General features: G+C 37.8%; 1 protein-coding gene across 1 annotated transcript in view; it reads left to right on the top strand.

The window, feature by feature from the left end:
• Nucleotides 1-22,891, top strand: part of MPP7 (MAGUK p55 scaffold protein 7) — a gene marked incomplete at its 3' end in the record, with an annotated part of 106,265 nt that extends 83,374 nt beyond the window's left edge. The window contains exons 11-16 of the mRNA XM_080339946.1: nucleotides 9,646-9,816; nucleotides 16,595-16,675; nucleotides 18,467-18,560; nucleotides 19,655-19,763; nucleotides 21,206-21,349; nucleotides 22,712-22,891. Of these exons, the coding sequence (XP_080196072.1) occupies nucleotides 9,646-9,816; nucleotides 16,595-16,675; nucleotides 18,467-18,560; nucleotides 19,655-19,763; nucleotides 21,206-21,349; nucleotides 22,712-22,891 (779 nt within the window). The remainder of the gene's footprint in view (nucleotides 1-9,645; nucleotides 9,817-16,594; nucleotides 16,676-18,466; nucleotides 18,561-19,654; nucleotides 19,764-21,205; nucleotides 21,350-22,711) is intronic.
• Nucleotides 22,892-24,864: the final 1,973 nt, after the last annotated feature.

Raw genomic sequence — 24,864 nt, 5'->3', positions numbered from 1 at the left:
CTGAGTCCAGCTTTGGGACATTTGTCCCTTCAAGAACTGGGAATTTTTAAGGTCAGCAAAGGGAAGAGTATCCAGCAATTTTGCTCTCAACTCCCAAAACCATCAGCACTCTTCTACGGCACCAGATGTGGTCAACCAAGCAGTGCTCACCTTAGAGGACTTTCCAGCCTACAAAAACTATACAGTCACCTTGAGTGTAGAAATAACCTTCAAACAGGCTTCAGAGAAGTCTTCCAAACTATTATTTTAAAACATAAATCCTCAGGAAAAAAAAATACCAAGAAAGGATTCTGCAAAACACTATTCTTCCCCTGGCAGAAGAGACTCTTGTATCCAATTCATAACATGAAATGGGAAAAGCTCTTCCATGTAGTCAGGCAGGAGAGTTTTGACCTCAACTTCGTTTGGAACATCAGTTACATGTGAAAGATTGTAAAATATCTCTTGAATAATTTCTTCACATTCTGAGGAAAGACATGCTTCATGGAAACTCTCTGAAATATTTGTGTTTTAGGCATATTTATCCATATTCCAAAGGAAATTTGAGTGAGATGTAGATTGTAAAATATCTATATAAATCTAGGCCTTAGTATACAATATCTTTGTGAACAAAAATTCATGATTTTTATCTTGCTTTTCTGTAAAAGGCCAATGATGATTGTAAAAATGTTTATTTTCCACTATCAAGGAGGCAGAAATTTATTAACTTACTATAGGTAATCAGAAAATCTTAAGTACACCTATTATATTAGGATAGTGTCAGAGGAAAAATGAGTATGTAAATTCTTTCAGTGTTTTTTCAGGTACCACTATAGACATTCAAAAGATACAAAAAACCTCTCAAAAACACAACTCCAAGGGCAGTAGCAGTTGTTACTATAAGATAGATATAAATACTGAGATCACATTCGTGGTAGTGATTCTTGGAAATTCAAGGTTCAGACTGATTAAGTGGAATTATCAGACTTTGTATTTAATATGAACGAGCTCTTCCATGACAACTGGCTACGGTCATTGCTAACAAATAAGCAGTGAAAAAATCTCATGCAGGAAATTTAAAGTGTACATAATATTTCAATGTCTTTTTAGGTTCTTTTCTGAGTGTAGTTAAACATGTAAGTTAAACACAGTGCTGGTATATTGGTCTATGCTTCAGTATAATAGGTACTATCAAGAGGATTTTAGAGTGGCTTACATAGCTCAATTTTTTCCTATTTATGAAGTATTAAACAATAATACTTTGTTTTTTGGCTGTTCTAAGATGAGGAAGCGGTTGAGTGTGGTAGGTGCATTTTTCTTCTTCAATTTAACTTTTCTTTCTTAAGTTATGTTTTCACTCCATTTAATGATTTCCTTTCCTATTTTTCCTTTGTGCTTCTCAGAGGAAATTGAAGGTACATGTACAAAAGTTTCCCTGCATAACCCAGTAATTTTATTTAGAGAACATGTGTTTAAAATTAAATTGAATATAGTCGAACGTTTCTAAGATATGTTATACATATAATGTTTTCATATTGCCACAAAATACATTGAATCATCTTTTAAAGTAGATAAAAATACCAGAATATTCATAGTTGTTTCACATGAAGATCAGTAATTAGATCTATTGTTTTAAACTGCTTTCTCTCTCTTGATCTTCGGGAAGATATGTATAGGAAAGTAGTATCATAAAATAATATTAGCAAAACTTGGGTGGGCTGGGATGGAAGGAGATGGTTCGGACTTAATTACGTGGCCATGAGAGGTCTTGCATTTCTAATTAGTACTGACAGAGTATTTCTCCGAGATGGCAGAAGGTTCATCCACGTTGTATCATCTGTACTGTTTTCTCTCTGAGCGTAGCCGGTTCCTGTGATGCTTGCAGCATATGTTAAAGTCATAGCAGCTGATCTCTTGTACTTTTTTTTTAACTTAAGAGGCCTTTGTTTATAAAGGCATTAGAAATTGTAGCTTGTATTTTTGATCAAAGGGCCTCTGGCATGAAAAAATATATAGCTATTTTATATCAAATGAGAGGACGTGTTTTTGATCAAAAACCTTTCTGTCTAATCCAGTGAGCCAAAACTTAAAGCTAAAGTCTGATAATGTATAATTTACAAAAAAAAGCTTGATTTACATCAAATACATTTTGCTTTCTTTTAAGTGACATCATATTTTCTATTAACTGATAAAGTGTGAATAATACAGTGTTAGCATTCTTTTTAGAATGTTTGCTGTCATCACAATTTTTGCTTGAAAAGGTAAAAACATCACTGTGCATGCTGCAAAATTCCAGAATAATCTCCAGCTAAAATATAAAACAATATATGTTGTTTTATGTTTTTAAGAAAATGGCTTATTGAAGGCTTTTTAATGCTATGCTTTGTATAATTGTCATTTTAAAAGTAATTTCTTCTGTGGTTTTTGCTGGGCTTCTAACTATTCTGCTTTATTTCTTGGCTCTTATTCTGTATGCTTTTACCCTTCGTCCAGAAGATGCTGAATGTGCTGGTCACAACAGTGGATCCTACCTAGGTGAGCAATTGGTTACGACAGACAATTTCTTCCTTTCTTTCAGCTTCTTTTCCCTGGAACTACTGTGTCCACTGTACTTTTGGGGGTAATCTGCATATAAATGTCCTTACTCTGCATGAGAAAAGCATGAATATTAAGGTTTCAAAAATGGCTCATTGGATTTGACATAAAGGATTTATGTAGTGTATGCCTTTATCTGGTTCAACATAAGCTAATAAAATACTGGTTTGATTTTTAAGTCAAAATAAAAAATATATATGAATTGGGGAAAAATATTTACCTTTAAAGTGCATTAAGTAAGCAATGTGTTTAATGAAACAAGAAGGTTACTCTATTGTGAAAAGTCTGACTGTGTTTTTAAAGACACACTTTCAAGGTTTTATCCAAGTTTTGTTTACACTTTGTTTGTATATGTCTATCTAATAATTTGGGGAGGATTCAGTGAGAATACAGAGCAGATTTGCAGGCACTGGTTCCTTTTCCACATTGCAAAATAAAATAAGTCCTAATAACTCAATAGCTTAAATGTAGCTTTAAAGCTAGTCTGAGCTCAATGTATCATTGTCAGGAGGGGAAGGAGTCCTTTGGCTTCAGCTTCAAGATTCCAATTTTCAAACAAAAGTAACATTTAAAAAAGGTGAATGTTCCATGATATGTTTCAGCTTTTTAATTTGTGCCATTTTAAAAGCTATGTAAAACTATTTTAGTTGAAACTGTCCAGAATTGCTGCCAGCTGAAGGCTGGCTGGAGCGGATTTTGTGGCAACCAGCCCTTTTCCCAAGGCTTTCATCCTCCTACTACGAGAGTGGGAAGAACCTTGTCAAAGGGCTTTAGTACATCCAGGCCACTGGGCTCACTGAAACATCCTAGGCCAGTACGGTATATTAACGATGGTTTTCATATTGCTCTATACTGTTTTTAAATGTGATATATAAACAACATCAGGAACACAGAAAGCATGTAATTGAAAGAACTTTAACCTCTTTCCAAAACCTTAACGGGCTATGATTTCATCATATACTTGCAGAACCTTGGTTAGTTAATCAGCTAAATTAATGTTGAATTGTAATCATATTGAGAGACTGAAGTATACTTGGAAAATGATACTTTGGATTTGATTCCACATGAACTGCATCTTCTCTTTAAAACAGAAAAGACCTTCCCCCCACCCTCCCATGTTTTCTTTCTGTCCACAAATGCAGATTGCATTAATTGTCCAGATCAGACTATCATAGTTTTGCAATCAGATCTTAGTGGACTGATACTTTATTTGAGAATGAAGGTGGCAAAACAGAATCCACCTTTTCTTTGTGCTGTAGCCCTTTAAGTGAAACATTCTGGTCTACCGTTCCAAAAAGGCTCAGTCATCTAGGAAGGAGATGTCTTATGGAAGGAGCTACTGTTACCCCAGATGCAAAGAACACTCTTTGATTACTAAGTAACTAAGCATTTCTAGGCAAGTTTCTTCATCATTATAACATAAAGTCTTGATTAAGTACACTACCCTGAAAACAAAACCTAAAACATTGTCACTGAAGGGCTTGTATCACACCAAGTTCAGGGTATTTTAGTGACACCTGAGTAACTGTTGATATGTTGTAAGCTGTTACAAGAGCAAGGTAGTCTGAATTAGCCCAGCTGTTGATGGAGGAGGAGTTGACCCGTATTACTTTGAATTCACAGCAGGTCGTATTCACACATATGGGCAGTTAGTATGAGGTAAGTTGAAGCATGGTAAATTGTTCATATTCTAAAGTCTAGAAACAGTTTTCAAACTATGGATACACTGATTACTTCCTAAAACAGAAATGACTAAGTCATGTTTCATACTGCTTTTGATAGTGTGTAATCAAATCAAGTGAGCTACGGCAATTCTAATATCAGTTCATGACTTTTCAGTTGATTTTATGGCTTTTTATGGGTTTAGGGCTCTGTATTTGTTAGCATCTCAATCTATGAACCAGGATACTCTGTGAACGTATTCTGACCCTCTCTGAAAGGATATGTGCTTGAGACACGCACGAGGTGTCATGGAGAGAGACGGCAGAGGCAGCTTTCGGAAAGCAGAATGTCTGTACCATCTGGGGTCAGATCTTTTATGTCCAAGGTTATACTGCTGTTAATTTGAACCCTCCCCTCTAAAGTGACTCTGATAATTTTCATGATTTTTCACCAAATTCTAATATTTAATTCACAGTATAGTATTGTGTGTTTCTGCAGTCATTTCCTGAGGAATTGCTGGGGAGAACATTAGGAGTGCACCTTTGCCAAGCTTAAATTCTAGTTACATTACTTGAACCTTTATGAACATACAGTAAATATAGATGAATATCATCTGTTTACTATTCTCAATTTTGTCTTAAAAATCCAGACATAATCTAAATTTTTATTAACCTGTCTAAATGTGCAAGCTGGGAATCAGTCCAGAAGCAGGCAGAGCAAGAAGTCTGCTCTGTGTTTGTGCAGTTCCTCTGTAACAATAGAAATACTCGGTATAAAAACCCGCAATATTTGGCGGGGGGAAAAAAATCCAGAAATACCTAGTAAAAATATTGTGTTCAAACCAAGGTAATGACCACGGTACCAAACTTGCTTTTGTCAGTAATACAAATACAAAAAGTACTTGCAAATCCATTTACCCATAAACAGCATTTTTCTACTACAAGTTCTGTAAAATTAGACTAAATTCAGTGAAGACTATACATAATTTAAACATACACTTCAGCAATTGTTTTAATGAATAAAAATGAACAAAAGTGTATGTAAGTGCTTTTTCTAGAGCCTTACTTGGAAATTCATGAGACATATGTGAATTTAAATGGTAGTGTTTCCTGTTAGTGTAATTTCTCTGAATTTGAGAAATTAACTTTATACTTAAATATATATACTTGGATTTAAAATCACACAGCATGGTTGTTCACTTCTTCTTTAGAATGATATAATTAAATAAGCACAAATTTGTATGTCAGCATCCTTTTAAACTATTTTAAGGGAGACAGGTTCATGCATTGCCTGTTTATAGTTTCGATTTCTATGCGAGGCCCAAGTCAATTTCTCCATGTAAATGTAAGGATGTTGTTCTGAGATGACCAAATGCATATTGCTAGTGATTAAATGAATAATCACACTTTTCTGCTTGAGCTTTTTTATTCTTTTTCTTAGAGAGGTAAGTAGTTTCTCTTGGATTGTTGTTAGGCCTTAATTAGGTTTATTAGTAGCGGCTTTTGATTTTTATTTCATGTTGAGAAGTGTTATAAAGTTTGGAGACAGTTGTCGTTTGAGAACATTTGTTCTTCATATTTTCTTCCCAGCACTGTTATTTCACCAAGCCCGTTACATTCCAGCAGTAGTTCATGGGTTTACGTGTTCAATAAGCTTCTGATCATGTAGCTGAAACCGTTGAGCTGATGCAAGCTTCTCAGTGTTCAGAATTTTATGTTGCTTTAGTAACAGAATTTTCCCCTTTTATTTTATAGTCTGCATACTTGGCAACTAAGGTTAATGTCTGTTGATATCCATATTCCACAGACAGAGTAGCCTGCAGCTCCTTTCATATTCATTGAGGTTTATGTTATCAAATACTCTGGGCAAGCAATTACTTCTCCCTTTGTTCTTCGTAAGAATTTATTTTTAAACTTAATCATTTTATATAAACTGTATTTTTCTATGGCATATCAGTATTGGTTTATTGCTTCTGTAGTGATTTTCACTATATATTTAATAATGCTTTATTGTTAATTTAAATATATGAAGTTTTTTTTCATTTGTCCTAAACTTTTAAAGATGCAAACATTAGCAGAATATTTTTGCTTGTTCATAAATGTTTTTACTTGTAGCAAGCGTGATGTTTTTGCACTTCAACTTAATCTTTTTGCACAGTCATAGCTGCCCAACCTATAACACAACCATAAATGCAGAGTTCAATAAAAAAAATTTATTAAGAGTTCTTTATAAAATAGCTTCTGAAGGTTGTAGTAAATTTAAGCCACATATGTGGAGATATATAATGGCAGATGTGAGAGACAGAGAGTCATGTTTCCAGGAATGCAGTAGCAGAATCATAAAAACTTTGGATATATTTGAAACAGTCTCATCCTTTCTGTCTGTACTGTACATTTTCCTTGGTTTTGAAAGCTACTTAAAGCAAGCCTTCTTGGCTTTCTCTATAGGGCTATTCAGCTGGGCTTTGAGGAACACTTAAAATTACTTTCAAAGTGACAATACTCTTAAAGTGACAAAGCAGTTGGTGTATCACAGGTTTTTAATATTCAGTAGTTTTACAGAGCTTCTTCACCAGCACACTGCGGAGAAATCAGCCATACAGGACATCTACTTCATTATCTCTGGCTCCCATGTTCGTCTGTTCTTTTTAATTAGTGTAATAGCTTTTCTGTAAAGTCTAAGTCCTAGGTGAACTTGTTGAGCCTTCTACAAATACAGGACAATATTACTATTTTCATTTTACCAGTGAGTTTCAGCCACAGAAATAGCAAATGTTTTAATCAAGGAGACCTATGTTTGCAGTGGAACCGTATCAGCTGAGTCTTTCTGATGCTTTAGATGCAGCCTCTCAAAGTGACAAGGGACGAGTCAGCCTTAAGACAGCACTGAAAGATTTTTATCCTTTTTGGTGGAAAAAAAAAAGCCCAAACAATCAAACCCCACGAAAACAACACTGTTTTTTTCCTCTTTTAAGAGAAGAAAGGATGAAAATTCTTAAATAACCTACCACCAGGTAGTTTGGTAATGAAATCTGAATAAAATGGATGGAGAAAAGAGGAGCAAGTTACAAATGATCTTACTAAAACCTATGAACAGAGACTGAATTGATACGAAGATTTTGCAGAAATAATATTTTTCCTAAAGATTCTGCATTTTGACATGTAAGCCGAGGTTAATGGGCTGTTGATAACGGCTCTGTGAGCAATTATGGAGAGGCACAGAGCTCTTGGTATTTGTGAGGTTGACACCAAACTAGAATGGGGATGATGGCTTTAGCTTTGTTTGATCACTACCCTTACCCTTTACCTGCTCCAGATATGTGGATTCTCTTTTTTATGACAAAGCTCTTTATTCTGTAAACCATTTAGTAGAGAATGGTGAAGAATTCTTCTTTCTTCGTGTGGTTTTTTCTTTTTGTCTCTTTTTTTCCCTGTAAAATGATTATATAGAAAAAAAAAATGAGAACAATTTTCAGCTTGTTTTTAGGGCACCTGGTTGGTTGGTTGGTTGGTTGTTTTTTAATCTGGATCCTTTCAGATGAGGCCTCAGGAAACTTGTAAGTTGTCTGTATTGCTGATGTTACTTTTAACCTTTTTTTCTATGTGTCTATACAGTTGGGTGTAGTTATGTAGCAAGAAAACATCCTCGTGTCATGATGGACTTCACCCTGGGGCAGACAAGTTCTCCCCGGCCCTCTCTTGGGTGTGTAATTCACAGCTATCAAGCACTCCAACAGGGCTTTTCTGCCTGCTGTCACTTCAGTGTCGGTGTTCTTCTTTTAAATAATAAAATAACATAACTCAGTTTATTTCAGTATGTGTGCATATCTCATATTTAGGTCCCTTTTCTGTCCCTGCCCATGTCCTTCTCAGTCTAGACCATACTGTATCTCTTGAAATGTCACCAGCCTTTTCTGTGGATGTTAACTCTTCTCCTTTTCCATCAATTTTCATTTTACTTATAATTTTAATATGAATGGGTCGACATCACTGTATTCTCAAATAAATTTTTCCTCCCTTTTTGTGTTTATGAGTGTGTTGTACATTCCCATAGGTGTAGGGGCTCACATCCATAAAATAACGTGGTTAACATCCTCTGTGATCCAGGTTCTGCAAAGATTTATGCTAAGTGGAACTGTGTGTGTGCAAAATGCTAAGCCTGTAACTAAGCCTTGAAGGATTTAGCTTCAGATCTGGTTTTAAATATTTGCAGAACTGAGTCTTGAATTTGCCAGATACTACCTTTGAAGAAAATATTGTAATATGATTACTTCTCAAACACCTAAACAGAAGTGCTGTTACAAGTTTATGAAAACATACTGCTGAAAAATCTGGGGTCACCAAAAGTTTACATGTGTTTACTGTCCCATGAAATGTTCTGGAAGAAAAAAAAAATATGTTGGGATTTTTCCAGTATTTCAAATGTAGTTTGTGTTTTACTTTATTACCGCGCCCCCCTGCCCCCCAAATGAAATCAGCTTTGCAGTCCTTTGCAGTCCTTGCTGTAGTTCCTTCAACAAAAGTGGTGCCACAGAGGTAACAGTAAAATGTAATATAATTCAATGTAAAGGATTTACTTGGAAAACTGTAAGGTAATCACTAACAGAGGAGTAAATTAGTTTTTAACATACAGCGTAGAAGGTTTTTTTGTGCTCTTCTGCTTGAAAATGCTTATTATTATCTCCTTTGAGAGTATTTAAAATCTATATGAAATTTCCAGTCTTCTTGATAGGCACTGTTGATGTGACGCCATTGATGCAATTGTAAATGCAAATTTAATAGGCATATTAACTTTTAATTTCGTGCTAACATATCCCAAATATGGGTACTGTACTGTCTAAGATGTTTCATAGTGGTTTGAAATTTAACTAACAATGTTTGTTTTTACTCTTAAACATCTTTGGGAAAGGTTTTGTGCACTTTTTTTATGCTATCAGCATGGTACTAAGCACAAAAAAAATTGTTCAAGAAGTTAATTCTCATTAACCCTTTCAACTGCCAGATGTATTTCCATCATATATTGTATTTAGTGTCTGTGTGCCATGGTGATTTAATAGAAATGCATTAAGTGTGTTATGAGAGTCCAGATTGCATGAATTTCCTTGCGTGTATATACTAATGTATAAGAGACTCAAATTATGTAAATCTGTTAACAACTTATTGTAATTATATTTTACAGCTTGTTTTTACAACTGTTATGATTTTATTGGTAATCTTAATTTTGCATCTTAAATAGGCACCTGATATAGTATAAAACTGCAGGAAAAAACATTCTAATGACCACGCTTATTAAGCATATAGTACATTTTTTATTCCATGCACCAATCCCTGAATGTTTGGAAGAGACTGTTTTCAAATGTTTTGAGAAAACTTATTTTCTTACTTTGAAAAAACCCTGTTCTTATTGCAGCTGGTTTTAGAAGAAGCTTTCGTCTTAGCAGAAAAGATAAAAAAACAAACAAATCTATGTATGAGTGCAAGAAGAGTGATCAGTATGATACAGCAGATATCCCAACATATGAAGAAGTTGCAAAATATAGACGACAACCTAATGACAAATACAGACTTGTAGTTTTGGTCGGTAAGTTGCTTTCTTTATTTTTGACCTGGTAAAACAGGGGACTGCTGATTAGCACAATACTTTCCACAAAATCATTTCGATTGGAAGGGATCTCAGGAAGTCACCTGGTCCAGACTCCCACTCAGCAGGGTTAACAGCGAATTCAGAGCAGGTTGCTCGTGACAGCTTTGGGAACCTGTCTTCCCACCATATCTTCTCTTGTCTTCCCACCTCACACCTCAGTAAGGATGTGGCCTCCATCTTCTCAGCAGGTATCTGAAAGGTGCTGGTGGGTGCCCATGAAGGCATCCCTTCTCCAAGCTAGACAAGCCCAGTTCCCTCAGCCTCTCCTCATAGCTCATGTGCTTCAGCTCCCAACCACCTTGGAGGCCCTCTGCTGGCTTTGCTCCAGTTTATCAACATCTTTGTTGTAGTGCAGGACCCATTGTGGACAGAGTATTTCTCGCAGGGTCTAATGAGCGCTGAGTGAAGGTGAAGAACCACTTTCCTCGGTCTATGGGCTGTGCTCCTGTTAATACAGCCCAACTGGCTGTTCATCTTCATTGCCAGCGTGCATGGCAAACTTGTGCTTAGTCCACTGTCCAGCAGGACTCCCTGGTCCTATTCATCCAGGCTGCTCCCCAGCCTGGAACATTGTGGGGCTTAATCTGTCCAAGATGCAGGACTTTGTATTTGTCCTCATCAAATTTCACAAACTTCCGTGAGCCCACACCTGTAGCGTATCAAGGTCTCCCTGAATGGAAACTCTGCCTTTGAGCAAGTCACTTGCATCACCTGATTTGGCATCTGCAAACTTGATAAGGGCCGATGCTGTGTCCTCCTCCAGGTTATTAATACAGATTATGATATGAATACAGATATGAAACAGAGTATGTCCTATAGGGTAGACAGAGGAATTTCACTTGTAATGAGTCACCCAGTAGCATGCAGACCAATAAACGTGATCATCTATCCAGTTTTTCACCTGTCTAGACAGTAGTCCACCTATCTAGACAGGATGTCCCATCTTGCTTATAAGGATGCTTAGGAGGTCATGTTTGAAGCCTTGCTAAACCAAAGGGAGTTGACATTAAAATATAGCTACCGTGGTTACTAGTCTGAACCTGGCAGTCAAGCTGTACCAAAACTCAGAAGAATTAGGTTGGCATTCTGCTCTTAGAGATCAATCAACATATCTATGTGGAAAAAAAGAAGAAAAAAAGAACAGAATAAGTAGAAGGAAACATGTAGTGTGTTAGAATAAGTAAATAGACAAGTAGAGAGAAAGGTGGATGAGAGGTGGACTTCTGTAGGCCAAGAACAGATGTAAGCATAGCTGCAGAAGACTCAAGATGTCATCAGCTTTCTGTTCCTCTCTAATCTGTCACTGCCATGGCTTCTCTAGAACATTTATTAGCTAATCAAAAGGCATTGCTTCCCTCTCCTAAAAAACAGAAAGTACATTATCTTAAATTTTTCAAAGGTAACTATTGGAGTACCAAGGAGTCATGAGAAACCATTCATACCAATGGGTAATGCCTTGTGGCTTATTGTTTCTTTCGCAGTAGCAAATAGGCTGATGCCTCATTAGTAGAGTTTCCTCCATTCTGAAAGCAGCAGAGCAGAGAAATATGACCCTCTATCAGGGACTGTTTAGAACTGTTGAGTTGCTGTGGTTTTATATCGTTCATATCCAAGGGAACATTGAATTTAGTTTTTAATAAACAGTTTTGTCACTCTCCAGCATGAAAATTCAGCCACCTACTAGTGTGATCACTGTGAGATTGTGGGCTATATACAACAAGTAATAACATGGTTGAGTTGGTTTTACAGTTACATCAACAGAGTGCAGTGCAAAAGTGTGATAAGTAGACTTTTTATAACAAATTGCATATGCCTGATCTAAGGAATACCTAGAGATTTCATTTGATTTTTGTTGTAATAAATCAAATGAAGAAAGTGTGCTTTTTCAGTAACAAAAGCAGTTCAGGAATTTATTGCAGACTTCAGTAATTCTAATGTTTTTCTCTGGATATTAAGAGCAGCTTAAGTCTGGCCAATACCATAAAAATGTCTTGGGCAAAATGTGGAAAAACTAGCAGAGCTAAGCAATGCAGGTATAGTAGAAGCAAACACATTTTAAAAAGCTTTTTCTGTGCCAGTAGCAGCATTCAATATAATCCGTCAAATATAATTTAGATATTAGTACCAGGAAACAAAAGGACAGATAATTAATTTATGGCTCTGATTGGTGGGGGCATTAAATGTCTGTTGTGTCATGCTAGACCTAAATGTATAATTTATTGTTGGAAGCGTTTTCTTAGGTTTTGTTTTGCCCCTTTTTAGGGGGAGGGAGTTCGACAACTTTGAAATGGAAATTTCTTTTGGCTTCATTTTAAATTGGTCTAGTCTAATTTATAGAATGCAAATTGCACACACAGTAATTTTTAGCACCCTGTAGCGTGACATATACTAGTCTCTGGTTTGGCTAGATGTATTAGTTTGTCAAGGATTTACCTTGTTGGCAAATGTAGGTTCATGAATAAAATCCTGCTTATCCTTGGGGCTAAAACAACATCATCTGAAGCAGCAATGATGCAGATGCTTCTGCTATGCTTTTAGTTGTTAGGGATGTGATGAGTCTGCTGAAAACAAAATTATCCAATATTGTGTCACCAGTTGTCTTTGGGTAACTTACTGTTCCCAGGGTGGCAACAAATCCTTGAAGTCTTCCTTCACATCTACTGCCTGCATCCTAAGCATGGTACCTTACAGGCCTATCAGGCAAAGGCAGAATATTTTAATACGAAACATATTATTTAGACACTAGAATTTTCATTTATGTTAATGAGGAAAAAGTCCTGCTGACAAAGGCTTCTGCTTCAGTAACTGTGAGGGCCAGACTAGCACAAATTTTATTTCCTAAGAGTCAGAATGGATGTGGCACATACTATACAGGGCGTAGTGTCAGCCAAGTCAGAGCTTTCTGAAGGGGCAGCACTAGAATAAAGCAAGCTCAGCAGTAATAAACCATGAGCGTGTCCCCCAGCATGCATGCAGTCATGTGTGGGCAGTGGTATCACCAGATGCGTGCAAAGCCTCTCAGATACTGTGGTCACCCATCGGGATGCATCTGTCCTGTGTGGGCCATGGTGTAAGCGAGGACCAGAGGTGTGTCACCACAAAGGAACAGTTATTGGTTTGTGACACAGTGAGAAAAGTCTCTCTGTCTCTGAATTAGGCTGTCAGTGCACTCCACAAGTGTCCTGGTCATCACTGTGAAGAAAAGGAATCTGGGGCTGGAAAAGTTGTCTATTGTTACATTGCTTATGTTTATTTAAAAAATCCACTTTGGGGTTTATCATGAAGGAGCTGTGTGGAGGTCTGTCTCAGAGCAGGGAGGATGAAATGGAAGTGGCTCCTAGGTTTCTGCATCGCCTGACTTACCTTTAACATGTATTCAGTAGTGGCTTGCAGATACCTAGTAGACCTGCAGCGCTAGTGCGGGAAAATGGCCTGCCATGGCCAAATTACTTCACATGAACCATCTGGACAATGACAAAAGAGACCTAGAATTGCGATCTTCATTAAACTTCCTGGTTGAAAGCATGGGTAGGTCAGCATGGTCCAGTGATGAATGCATAGGATGTAACATATTGCCTATTGCCTTGCCCATGGGAATGCCAGTATGAACTCACTGATCCTGCTTCAGTGAACAGCAGATCACAAAGTACGCTCCCACTGCTAGTTACAATTCACTGTGACACACAAAAAATTAGGTTCTACTTTCCTGCTGCATCTCTCATTGAACTACAGTTGGGCATGTGTGTGCAATCATTGCATTAAAGGGAAGGAATATTATACATATAAGTGTATATATATACGTGTGTATATATATATATATAAGGGCAGGAATAAGTGAGCCACAAAACCTCTGTCACATCATGTTATTTACAGGGTCTTTATGATCTCAGCAGGGATGTTGTCACCTAACGCCCAAAATCTTTTCATGAAAGACCACTTTTTTCTTCTTTCTTTTAAATGGGCTTCTAGGAGCTCAGTATGTATCTATGGGAAAAGAATGTCCGGTTGGGTTAACCCTTCTGAGACCTGAATGGACATCAAATGATTTTTTCAGGTTTTTTCAGACATGTCTGAACGGTACAACATTTACTGCAAGTTTTAATAATTGGTCATTTAATTCAGTAATTGTCCCTGAAAAAAGTGAGATAGGCACAGCAGTCTATTTGTGCATTAGTTGAGCATTACTTAGTTTACATGACTCAACATGCAACAGCAAGCAACATAAATGTTCCTTTAAAAACATAAACAAAATATCTCTAAATCTGTCACCATAACTCTAAATATTGCTGCCTGGAGTGATTTATAGTAAACCAAATCTATGCTGTAGTCATAGATCCCACATGCCTGGCATTTTACCCTAAGAAACTGGACTGTCCTTTTCAATTCTGATGCTTTATTGACTTCTTGAGTTCAAATCATGTTCAGAGTCATAATTATTAGAAACCAACATCTTTCTCTGCAGTATCAAAATGAATAGTCAGAAGAGAAGTGTACGTTATGCTTGGGAGATGTAGTGTAAAAATCAGCATAATGGATGGTTTTGCTAATTAGGAATCAGTCTTCAACGTCCATATGTTAGAGTTATGAGAGTTTTGTGAAGACACTGCTGAAATAGAGCAATATACAGTAGGTAAATTTAAAGATTATTTTTAAATGGAAGGGGAGACAGAGTAGTAGTAAGGTTGTGGTCTGGAAACAGATTTGATCTAAGTTTCCAAGGCATCCGTCACAGGAAGCGAAGCCTGGATTCTTTATATATAAATAGAGCTAAAAGCATGTTGATTTGACAGCATGTAGACAGAGGAAATAATATTTGTGTAGATTCGATGGGGAAAGTCTTTTTCTTGAAAGGAACACAATGATTTTGTTTTACTCGAACTCCACTTGTTTCATTCTACGTTGCTGGGATGTATTGAGAATTTTATTTACATTTCTGATAAAAATCCATATTTGCCTTAAATAGCTTTACTATTAAAAAAGGATATTTTTTCTTTTAATAAGAACAAAAGTAATGCCATTATCTACATGACACATTGCTTTCCTCTGCAGACATGCACCAGTAGAGGCTGCTGTACACCATGTTAAATAAACATTTATATGTACTGATAGATTAATTTACAGGAAGGTCAGAGATGGAACTTGAAATGTAGTTGTGTGTTTAACTTATGTAAACATCTAAAAATCAGAAATGTAGAATCTCTAAGGTTTTACAGAGAGACCATAGTCTGGGGATGGTAGGGAAGTAGGAAGCATTTGTTTTTCATCATTTTGTGTTTCTAACTTGAGACAGGGCAGATAGTGAGTTTTACAAATGGGCACCTGAAGGTGCTGAACCATCCATCTTTGCTTTTTGACTCTTACTGGTAATTAACTAATATATCACTACTTCATTATAATGTTTTTTAGGTTTTGTATTTCTAATGTATAAAATGTCTCTCTTAAGAGGCCCTCCATGCATAAATGTGTCGCTTTTACTAGAAGAGCAGGAATTCTTCTTACAACCACCATATTATCCTTGTATTATTTGGGATATGGTTCCAATGACGCACTGTGTTGTTCTGCTGTTGACCTGGCTCTGTGGAAGTGAAGCCAATGCCCATCAGAAATATATGAGCACACAGAGATGAGCTCCCTTCACACCCCTGACACCGTGGCCCCACCACCAAAGGGGCCAGGCAGGCTGGAGCCCTGCAATGGAGGGCAGCGGTCGCTCATGGAGCCTTTGAGACTTCACAGGACAGAGCGTCCTCACTGAGACCTGAAGCACCACTAGCAAGTCACTAAGAGTTGGGCACAACCCGAATGCCTGCGCAGTAGCTTCTAGGACAGCAGTACTTAAGTGGAGGTGGAGGAGACGGGTCAAAAAAATTCCGTGCCGTCTTTGTTTCTTCCTGCCATCCTCTTTCCAAGAGTGGTCTCTCTTTGGCAGCTGTGTGAAGAAGGAAACATTTGCTTTGGACCAGTTCACACAGCAGGCAGGAGACGAGCATAGTTTAAAAGAAAATCAACAACCAAGACAGAAACCCAAACATCCCAAGCGCGTTGTGACCTGGCAAGTGTTGCCCTTCCTTCCTCTCCCTGTGCAATGCCACCCTGGCCCAGTCGAAAGGTGGATGGTGACAGCACAGCTAGCCAGAGCCCAGCGGTGTTCCTGCCTGCGCCAGGCTGGGAGGAGCAGGGTGCTCCCGGGTGCGGGGACATGATGGGAACAATGCTCTGACAGGGGATGGGGCAGCTGCAGGGAGCAAGGAAAAGGCCGGGGTGGCGTGTGGAGTGTGTGGAGGGACTTGCTGCATGCCAGCTGGGGTCCTCCAGTCCACGAGTTGGGGATGTGCTGGCAAAATGAAGAGCCAAACCATTTTTTCAGCTGGGAAGCTGCAGGTTAGGGTGCAGGGGTCTGGAGTAGGGCTGAGGATGGAGGTAAGTGCGTGTTGAGGGGAGCTGCTGTAGAAAAGTTAGCTGTGCTGTCAACTCTTTCACTGATTTTTCCTCAGTAGTAATGTCAGAGCAGAGTAACTGCCAACTACATCCACTAAAATTTGTCAGCACTGGATGTTCTAGGAGAGACTGGAGCCATGGGTGTTTCCAAATGACTCTGATTAAAAGCCAGTATATGTTATAGCTATGTGCTATGTAGACTTACCTCAGAGAGCGCTTAGACCTGAAGACTAGATAGAACTGGCTGTTGGGAAACAGCACAATTTTTTTCTTGCAGGTCCTGTGGGGGTTGGACTGAATGAACTTAAACGAAAATTGCTGATCAGTGACACCCAGCATTACGGGGTAACAGTGCCACGTAAGTAGAAAGACACTTCTATTCTCCTAATGCTATACATGTGTTATGATCCTTTATTATTGCATTACCTTAAGGCACTTTGAAATTTGGGTCTCTAAATGCATGCTTGGCATCCAAATTACTTTTCTAATTTTTAAAAGTGCTGCCGCAGTTGTATTTTAAATAGCATTGATTAAACTGATAGGACATTTTGGCTCAGAGGCATTGCAGTAGACTTCTAGTTCAAGTTTGGCATGATTGATGTCAGTGAGATTTAGTAAATGAAACTCAGCTGAAGAACACCCTGGATTTGGCTGTAAAGTGGTGAAACGTACTCCGTTACCAACGCTTGCTTTCAGCAAAATGGCCTTTCTGTGTTAGGCTGAAAAATAAAGAGTGATGTTAAACAGTTTAATTATGTGAATAAATGAATTAAATCCCTTTGATTAACTGTAGAAAAGTTGATTTGGGGATTTTTTTTCCTCTTTCCCCCATCTGACCAAGTGGTGTTACTTTATATAACAAAGTTCTAATTTGATTTCCACAATAATTTATTGGGGTTTCTTTAATGTGAAAGACTTGAGCGCTTTTGTTAGACTTTCATTCCTTGTTTTGCTTTCTACTTGTACTTGTGCTTCCTATAGAGATCCTTCGAAATATGGGTCCAACATTCTGAATTTGGGAAATTTTGTCACAGTTTTTTTGCAAGTATAGGTATTCTATAAAGTATATGTATGAATGAATTTCCTAGGTAGAAAAATGAATACATTTAGTTTTGGTAAGTCATGTCATTTCCACATATTTGCTTCAGTTGGTTATTGAAAACAACAACAAAGTGCCAGATGTTCCCAAATATTTAACACATTGAAGCATATGCAATCATTTGCCCAAAAATATTTATCTAAAAGTTGCCAGTATTCATCAAGCTGCCTTCTCTCTTTTCTCTTCCAAATTTGTGGTTATAATTTAAAACAAACACGTAAAGAAATCCCTCTCCCTGAAATTCAGTAAGTCAGGACTCAGAGGGAGAATTTGGGTTCTTGTTTTGGAAAAGTTTCTCTTCTTGTCAACCTTAGAAGAGCAGGATATTGAATGGCGTTCATGACTCTGTTCCTGTGTGACAGAGAATACATGATGGTGTAACATACAACTTGTATTAAATATGACTTTTGAATGGGTTCATTATCTATAAATGGCAACTCCACAAGTTTCACTTATAAGCAAAACCTTTATACCTTGTACTTGAGAGACAGCAAGAAGAACAAATAATACTGCAAGCCTACTGAAAGAAAAAGGGATTCGGTTTTGATCACCAGAAAAAGAAAAGCACTAAAACATAAAATTCACACCCCATTTTTTTATTATCATGTTTCATATACCATAGCTACAAGTGTTGTTAATGAACGTAACATTTTATAAATCAGGATGGTGAGCTTTGTTTCCCTTTATGGTCTTGTATGCTAATAAGTTTAACAAGTCACAAGGCTGGGGTAATTGTTACGGGCTGCTGCTCTTTTTATTATTCAGCTGTCCTCATTTTATTGGATTTTTCCACTAGTTAATAAAAATTATAATATGATACTTGTCCCGTAAGTTTTTTCCTGCTTTTCCTGCATGCTTTTAAACTCAATCCTGTCATGTGCTTGAGTGCCGCCTACCAGATCCAGAGCAGCCTTATGTCCCTCAGAAGTGAGGGAAGCACCATGCCTGGTATTGCACAAGGGTTGTGTGTTTTTCAGTGTTTCTTGGACTGGTTTGCATTATATTATTTTGTGCCTCTTTTTTTTTTTTTTTAATTTAATGAAACTGCAGACACTACCCGACCAAGGAGAAGCCAAGAAAGTGATGGTGTTGAATACATTTTCATTTCCAAGCACTTGTTTGAGACAGACGTGCAGAACAACAAGTATGTTGAAGAGATTTTAACTAGAACTGCAGTTAAAATAATGGCTTTATTACAAAATGAGGCTCGTTGTAATTTTAGATGATAAGTCAAAGTGTATATAAGTTGCAGTGATTTGAAGATGTGTTGAAATTACATTTTGATATATCAGCAGTTCAAAGCAGCTAGCAAAAACACAGAGGAAAAAAGCAGTACGTGCAAATACAACTGGTCTAAGTATCCAAGTATTTCCACTACTTCAGCTCATGAAGAAGACACTGAATTTATAGGTGTTCAGGATAGGGGAACACTTCTAATAAGTCATCGTCTATCATAGCTATGAAGCATTGCAGCTCTAGGAGGGGGAGCCGGGAAGTGCTGCAAACATGCCTGAGTCAATGTTTGTGTAGTTCTGCTCTCTTTCAGGCCAGGCACTTCCTCTACTTTTGCATGGAGAGATCTACCATGAAGCCCCTGCCTGTAAACCTGCCAGAAATTAAACTAAAATGAAGACAATGGTAGCATCGTGCTCTCCAGCAGCCTGTAAAATATCCGAGCTTGAAATTCTGCCCCAGTGTTTCAGAGGGCAAAAGTGTATTCGACACAAAGCTGTGGGTTTTATTGAAACTTCAAACTGTGCTTTGCTTTTTTGGCAAATAGTCCTTGTACTTTTATAGCACATAACCAGCCGCCTTGGTTCCATTAGCACCATTGTCGCTCCTCCTCCTCTTCTGAGACAGAGAATTTGGATATTCTGTAGTGTGCAATGAAATTTCAGTAGTTTCTATTGTTTAGCTTATCCACTGTTTTATTGCATTGCATTAGTTCAGAAAAAGAGGTGATGGAAAACATTAGTGGGCTGTTGGACTGCAGTACTTTTTTCTCTTTAACTGTAATACAAGCAGGTGTTACTGATTTGAAAGTGGTAAAGTAGAAGATTTCTTAAAATTGACATGCTGAAGTACTTGACAGCATTTCCTTTATAAAACATGGTAAAACTCTCATGTAAAGTAAAATATTTTTGCTCCTGAATTAGATCTTATATACCAAACCGATATGTTGGGTTTTTTTCTGAAGAAAATGGAAATGATTCCAGTTGTTTTCACCTTCTGCCACAGGTTTATCGAGTATGGCGAGTATAAGAACAACTACTATGGTACAAGTTTAGACTCTGTTCGATCCGTTCTAGCTAAAAACAAAGTATGTTTGTTGGATGTGCAACCTCATGTAAGTAAGCCTGTTTTTTGGACTCTTATAGTTGCATATTGGGATGCCAGGAAAAGAATGTGTCTAAAAAGTATATTTTATTCCACACTGAATGACTGAGTGGTCTTGCTGGGTACCTTTATCACAGCAGGACCCTCTGAAAGGAACAGAGGAAGGAAACTTCAATACATATTAGCAAGTATTCAGTTCGGTAATTAAGTGAATTCCCAGCCTGCAGCATAATACAAGGATTTAATTACAAAGGGATCCTATGTTTTCATTCATCTTTCTGCTGGTTTGTGTTAGTGGTTCTCTCTGAAACTTCAATTTCAGAATGGCTTTGAGCTGTCATCCAGCCCAGCAACACTCTCTCACCTGTTTAGCAGGACCGTTCATGCAAAGGGTTTCTGCGCAGGGTGGACACGAGTCAAGGCACGCACTAAATGTGTTGTTGCCTGGATGATGGTTGAGAACATTCCTCTCTAACCCGTTTGTTCTTGCATTGACCTTGCTTTTCAACTCTGCTAAACAGCTCCACTGGGAATTTTTATGCTACAAATAACCACAGAGCTTCCAGGAGCTGGAGTAGTTTGTTTAAACCCAGCCAAAGTATTTCTTCACCAAAGGTGGCCGGTCTGTGACTTCCGAACCCCGCCAGCCTGTGAACAGTTCCCGGGGCAGTTTTGGACATGGGGCTGTGCTGGCGGGGGAACTGACAGGGACACTGGACCCCGCACCAGGGCAGGAGGGGAGCTGGGAAGGGGCTCCTGCGGTGGGTGCTGCAAGGCTGCTCTGCCAGAGCGTTGCATGGCCCTGTTTTCTGCCGAAGCGCTAAATTCTCTTGGAGCTCCAGACCTGTGAGCCATTCTGGGATCCTACTCACCAACACGGCGTTTTCCTGTGGGCCCTGGCAGTGTGAAGAAGACAGAAAGCCGCGGGCCATCCCATCCCTGCTTCACCCTGTGCACAGTCTGAACTGTAGACCTGTCTCTAACTCCATGCACAGCATCACTCAGCTGTCTCAGTAAGAGTGAACGGCAGGAGTTACATGATGGACACACAGTATTGAAGAGAACAAATCATTGACCTGTTGTGACTGAGTGTCACAGATACCTTTTCGCACTACCTTTAGTGGATACAGAAAGTGCTATTCCTGCTAAAACGTGTTGAATTTTTCCTCTCCTCCACCCTCCCGCTGGCAGTGGCCATGAGGAGCACAGCCCATCCTGTGCCCACTGGTGGGGTTTGCCAGCACCCCGCATGGAAATGGGGAGTTTTCTTACCATTCGCATGAAAATTGTCCTTATGTGAATCAGTACTGGTCACCAGGGTGGGATGGCAGGAAATGAAAAATAGCATTTTAGAAGGGCTTTATGGATTTATTTTGGTGGAGAGTTTCTTTTATTATGGCAAATTCCATTTTGTGAAATAAACTAATTAATTAAAACCTTTCCTCTTCTCAGACAGTGAAACATTTGCGGACATACGAATTCAAACCATTTGTTATATTTATAAAGCCTCCATCACTTGAACGTTTGAGAGAGACCAGAAAAAACGCCAAGATTATTTCAAGTAAAGATGATAAGGGAACTGCAAAACCCTTTACAGTAAGTATATTTAGACATGGCAAAACATGAGAACTTGTTAAGAGTTTTGTTGTAGTGGTTTACCTTGAAGATAAAGGTGATCACTGGATCTCATCAACAGTACCTGTCAGGGCTTACACGTAGTATCTTGTTGTTTCCCAATGTCTTTCACATCACAAATTTACTGTGATGTTTTCATTGTCTGATATGCTCATGGGTATTTACAATTCCATGGTCACCTGATTTTTTGTACTTGAAGAACCCACCAATGCAATTTTATTTGTATGAGAAATAATGCTGTGGATTTCCTTTAACAGATTTGCATGTGGGCTTAGATGTTTCTATTCAAGTATAAGAATTTCCTTGTTTTATCAAGTGTATTACTGAGTCTCGAATATAAATTATCAATTTTAAAAGTAAATGATACTTTAATTAAAAGCCCGTATTTGTGGATGAAACAATTTTTAAAAATGTTATAAGGAAATGAACACTGTAAGAAAGAAGGTGAACAATATAAGCAATAAGCAATAACCAGAAAAAAATATTAGTCAAATTACCCAATAGTAACTTATTTACTTCCTTGAAATATAATGGAATCATATCTTAATTGAAGCTAAAGCAAACCTGATCATCATTAGACTTTTAAACTTCATTTAGAGTGTGTATCGTTTTCCCTCATTCAGATGTTACTTGGGACTTTTTAGATTTTGTTTCAGACTGGGTCATGGATATAGTCACAGACTGTATCTGTGTAGAATATGCTTTTGAAATAGTTTGGAACAAATGTGCTTTAAATGGTGTATAAAATGTAAGACAAGTTCATTCTTAAGAGCAGCCTTCAGGACATTGCTTAGTCAGGATGGGTTTAATCACTCGGAGTTGTGTAAACAATTGTGTAAACAATTAAATTCCTAAGATTTGAGCCCTCCTCAAACATGAAGAGAAATCCACTGAGCCAGGTCGAACCAGACATAGGAGGAGAGCTCCTGCCATGCTCTTAAGAGAATAAAGGCTGCACTATAATGTATCGCAGACTAATAGTAAGATGAGACTTAAGTAATGAAACTTTAAATGTGTCATCACAGTAGACAGCCAGAAATGTTTTCCACTGGTGATGCTAACAGAAAATGTCTCTGTAATTAACATGCAGTGACTAATTATGTCACTGCGAGGGAAGAGATTAAAGAATTGCCTGTTGAGCAGTCTACTTCTGAGAATACTCTCCCCGACATCACTTGTAATGGTAATTTCTGTAATTTTTTTATTAATTAAAAGTACAGTTTCCGTCTCCTGATGAGATAGGCAAGTAGCTTTGCATTTAGCACAGAATGAGCTGATGGGATGTTGCCATGGACTGACTATGCCTTGCATTGATCTTACTAGGAAGAAGATTTTCATGAAATGATTAAATCTGCCCATGTGATGGAGAGCCAGTACGGCCACCTTTTCGATAAGGTCATAGTCAACGATGACCTCGCTACGGCTTACAGTGAGCTTAAAATAACTTTTGACAGGTTGGAGACCGAGACCTTCTGGGTTCCCGTCAGCTGGCTGCATTCGTAACGTTTCAAATGGACAAACCACCTGCTGTTGTCTCAGCATCCAACTGTGGGGCATGGTTCGGCATTGCTTGATGGCTGCTTTATTGGTAGGAGGGCTTCTAACTCGACCTGAGCAGCAGGTGCACTCTTCATCCACTTGGAACTGGTCTTGTTTTCCTGTCTCTTCAGCCCTCCTGCCCACAATTTTGTGGCGGAACACTCAGATTAAACCCAAGTCTTACTATGCTCCATAAAGTGAGCTAATGCTAGTGTAACAAAACTGCCAGTCACCTCTGTCATCATCTGTGTGTTTCCAAGGTAAGTTTTTTAATGGAGCGTTTGCAGAAAATACTAATTAATACTGGAGATCAGCACTTTGGTGGTTTTAAGCATAACAGCTCCCATAAAGAGCACATCTGCACCTGGAAGTCGTTACCACTGAAGTGCTTGAGGGAACTGAAACAGGCAAAAGTGACCAAGGTTTTTATGAGGAAGACATCGTAGTTTTAATTATGTATCAAGATAAGTGTTTTTACTTCGTTGGATGTGAACCGTGTCTTATCTGTACAGAGTGATTTTAGTATTCCTTTGTACTTACATAGTCATGGAAAGAAAGATGTATTCAGTGGCTTAATTGTGAAATACCGTGCTGTGAGCATGCATGGATTGAAAACATTTTCATGCATGCTTTGTGGCACAACAAAGAAAACTCACAGGAATATTTATTTAAATAGGGAATAAATGTGAGTTACTATGTATATAACATCAAAGTCTTTGGGATTAATCTTCTGTAAAATCAGTGGCAAAGTGATATAAATAGCAACAAAGTAGAAACATTTTTTTTTCCTTTAAATTGATTTGGTTAATTTTTGGCATCCTTTAGAACAGTTTCCCCATCAACAATTTTCAGACAATTAGCAAGGAAACTTTGAACATCTGGGAAGCAGTTGCAAGAGATTAATTATTTTTATCGTTTATTAGGTAGTGATGCTTTGTAGTAGCGTAACAGATATTTTGTTTCCACCCCCAAAAATTTAATGATGCAGACTTCACTGTAAAAAGTATCCTTGGCACTGGCCAGACACAGTTGGAAACCTCATTTTAAGATTTGATGTGGCAGTGTCAGCAAATGTATATTAGATTATGTATTTTTAATATAGATAATTTGGTATTTTTGTTTCTTTACTACTGATATGCAGGAAATGAGTACCTCTGTAAAGACCAAGTAACACCTGTGTGTTGTGTTGTGAATATGTCCTGTAAGTACAGAATGTGTATAGGAACTTGCCGACTTCAGATCATCACATCTGTGGCATTCAAACAGGAAAACATTATTTCATGTTAATCTGTAAAGAGAATATAGCTGTCTTGTTTAAAGAAAAAAGAATTTAGTGAAACTTTATATATTTATGAAAGGGTTGAAAAGGGATGTTAAGTTTTTAAATTTCTTGTCAATGTGATCATTTACTAAGGAGATTACTAAGTCTGTAATTTGAAACACTGTCTCTGTAAATGGAGCTCAACATTCCATGTAAATATTTTATTTTAGTTTATACACCGATAAAGCCATCAGATTTTGCAGTTTTATTCTAAATGCGTATTTAATGTGTGGGTCATTGCATTTGGCTTAGAGTTGTATAAAATAAATGAAATGCAAGCAACAACAGCAAAATCCCTAGGAGTCTGGAAATGTTTATGCAGGAGTTACAGATGTACTGAATCCCAGTACAGACACACACTCTGCTCGAACAGCTATAATGTAACTTTTGTCAAATTTCACCGTTTTCCTGGTGGACATCAACTGTTTTGGTAACATAAATAGAAAATTGTGGATTAAATTAATTGCATGGAAATTATGCGAGTTGCAAAAAACATTTTATATGTTTTTTTAGATACTGGAAATCAAACTATTTTTCAGGGGATCTGGAACTCAGTGGGTCTGTTTGCCTTTGCCTGCGAGATGTCGAGTGCCCTTGCCATCTCTTGCAACCAACC

The sequence above is a fragment of the Nesoenas mayeri genome (genome assembly GCF_963082525.1).
Source record: "Nesoenas mayeri genome assembly, chromosome: 2".
In the NCBI taxonomy this organism is placed as follows: domain Eukaryota; kingdom Metazoa; phylum Chordata; class Aves; order Columbiformes; family Columbidae; genus Nesoenas; species Nesoenas mayeri.
Note: the sequence above shows the minus strand (reverse complement) of the source record. Positions and strands in the feature narration are given on the sequence as shown.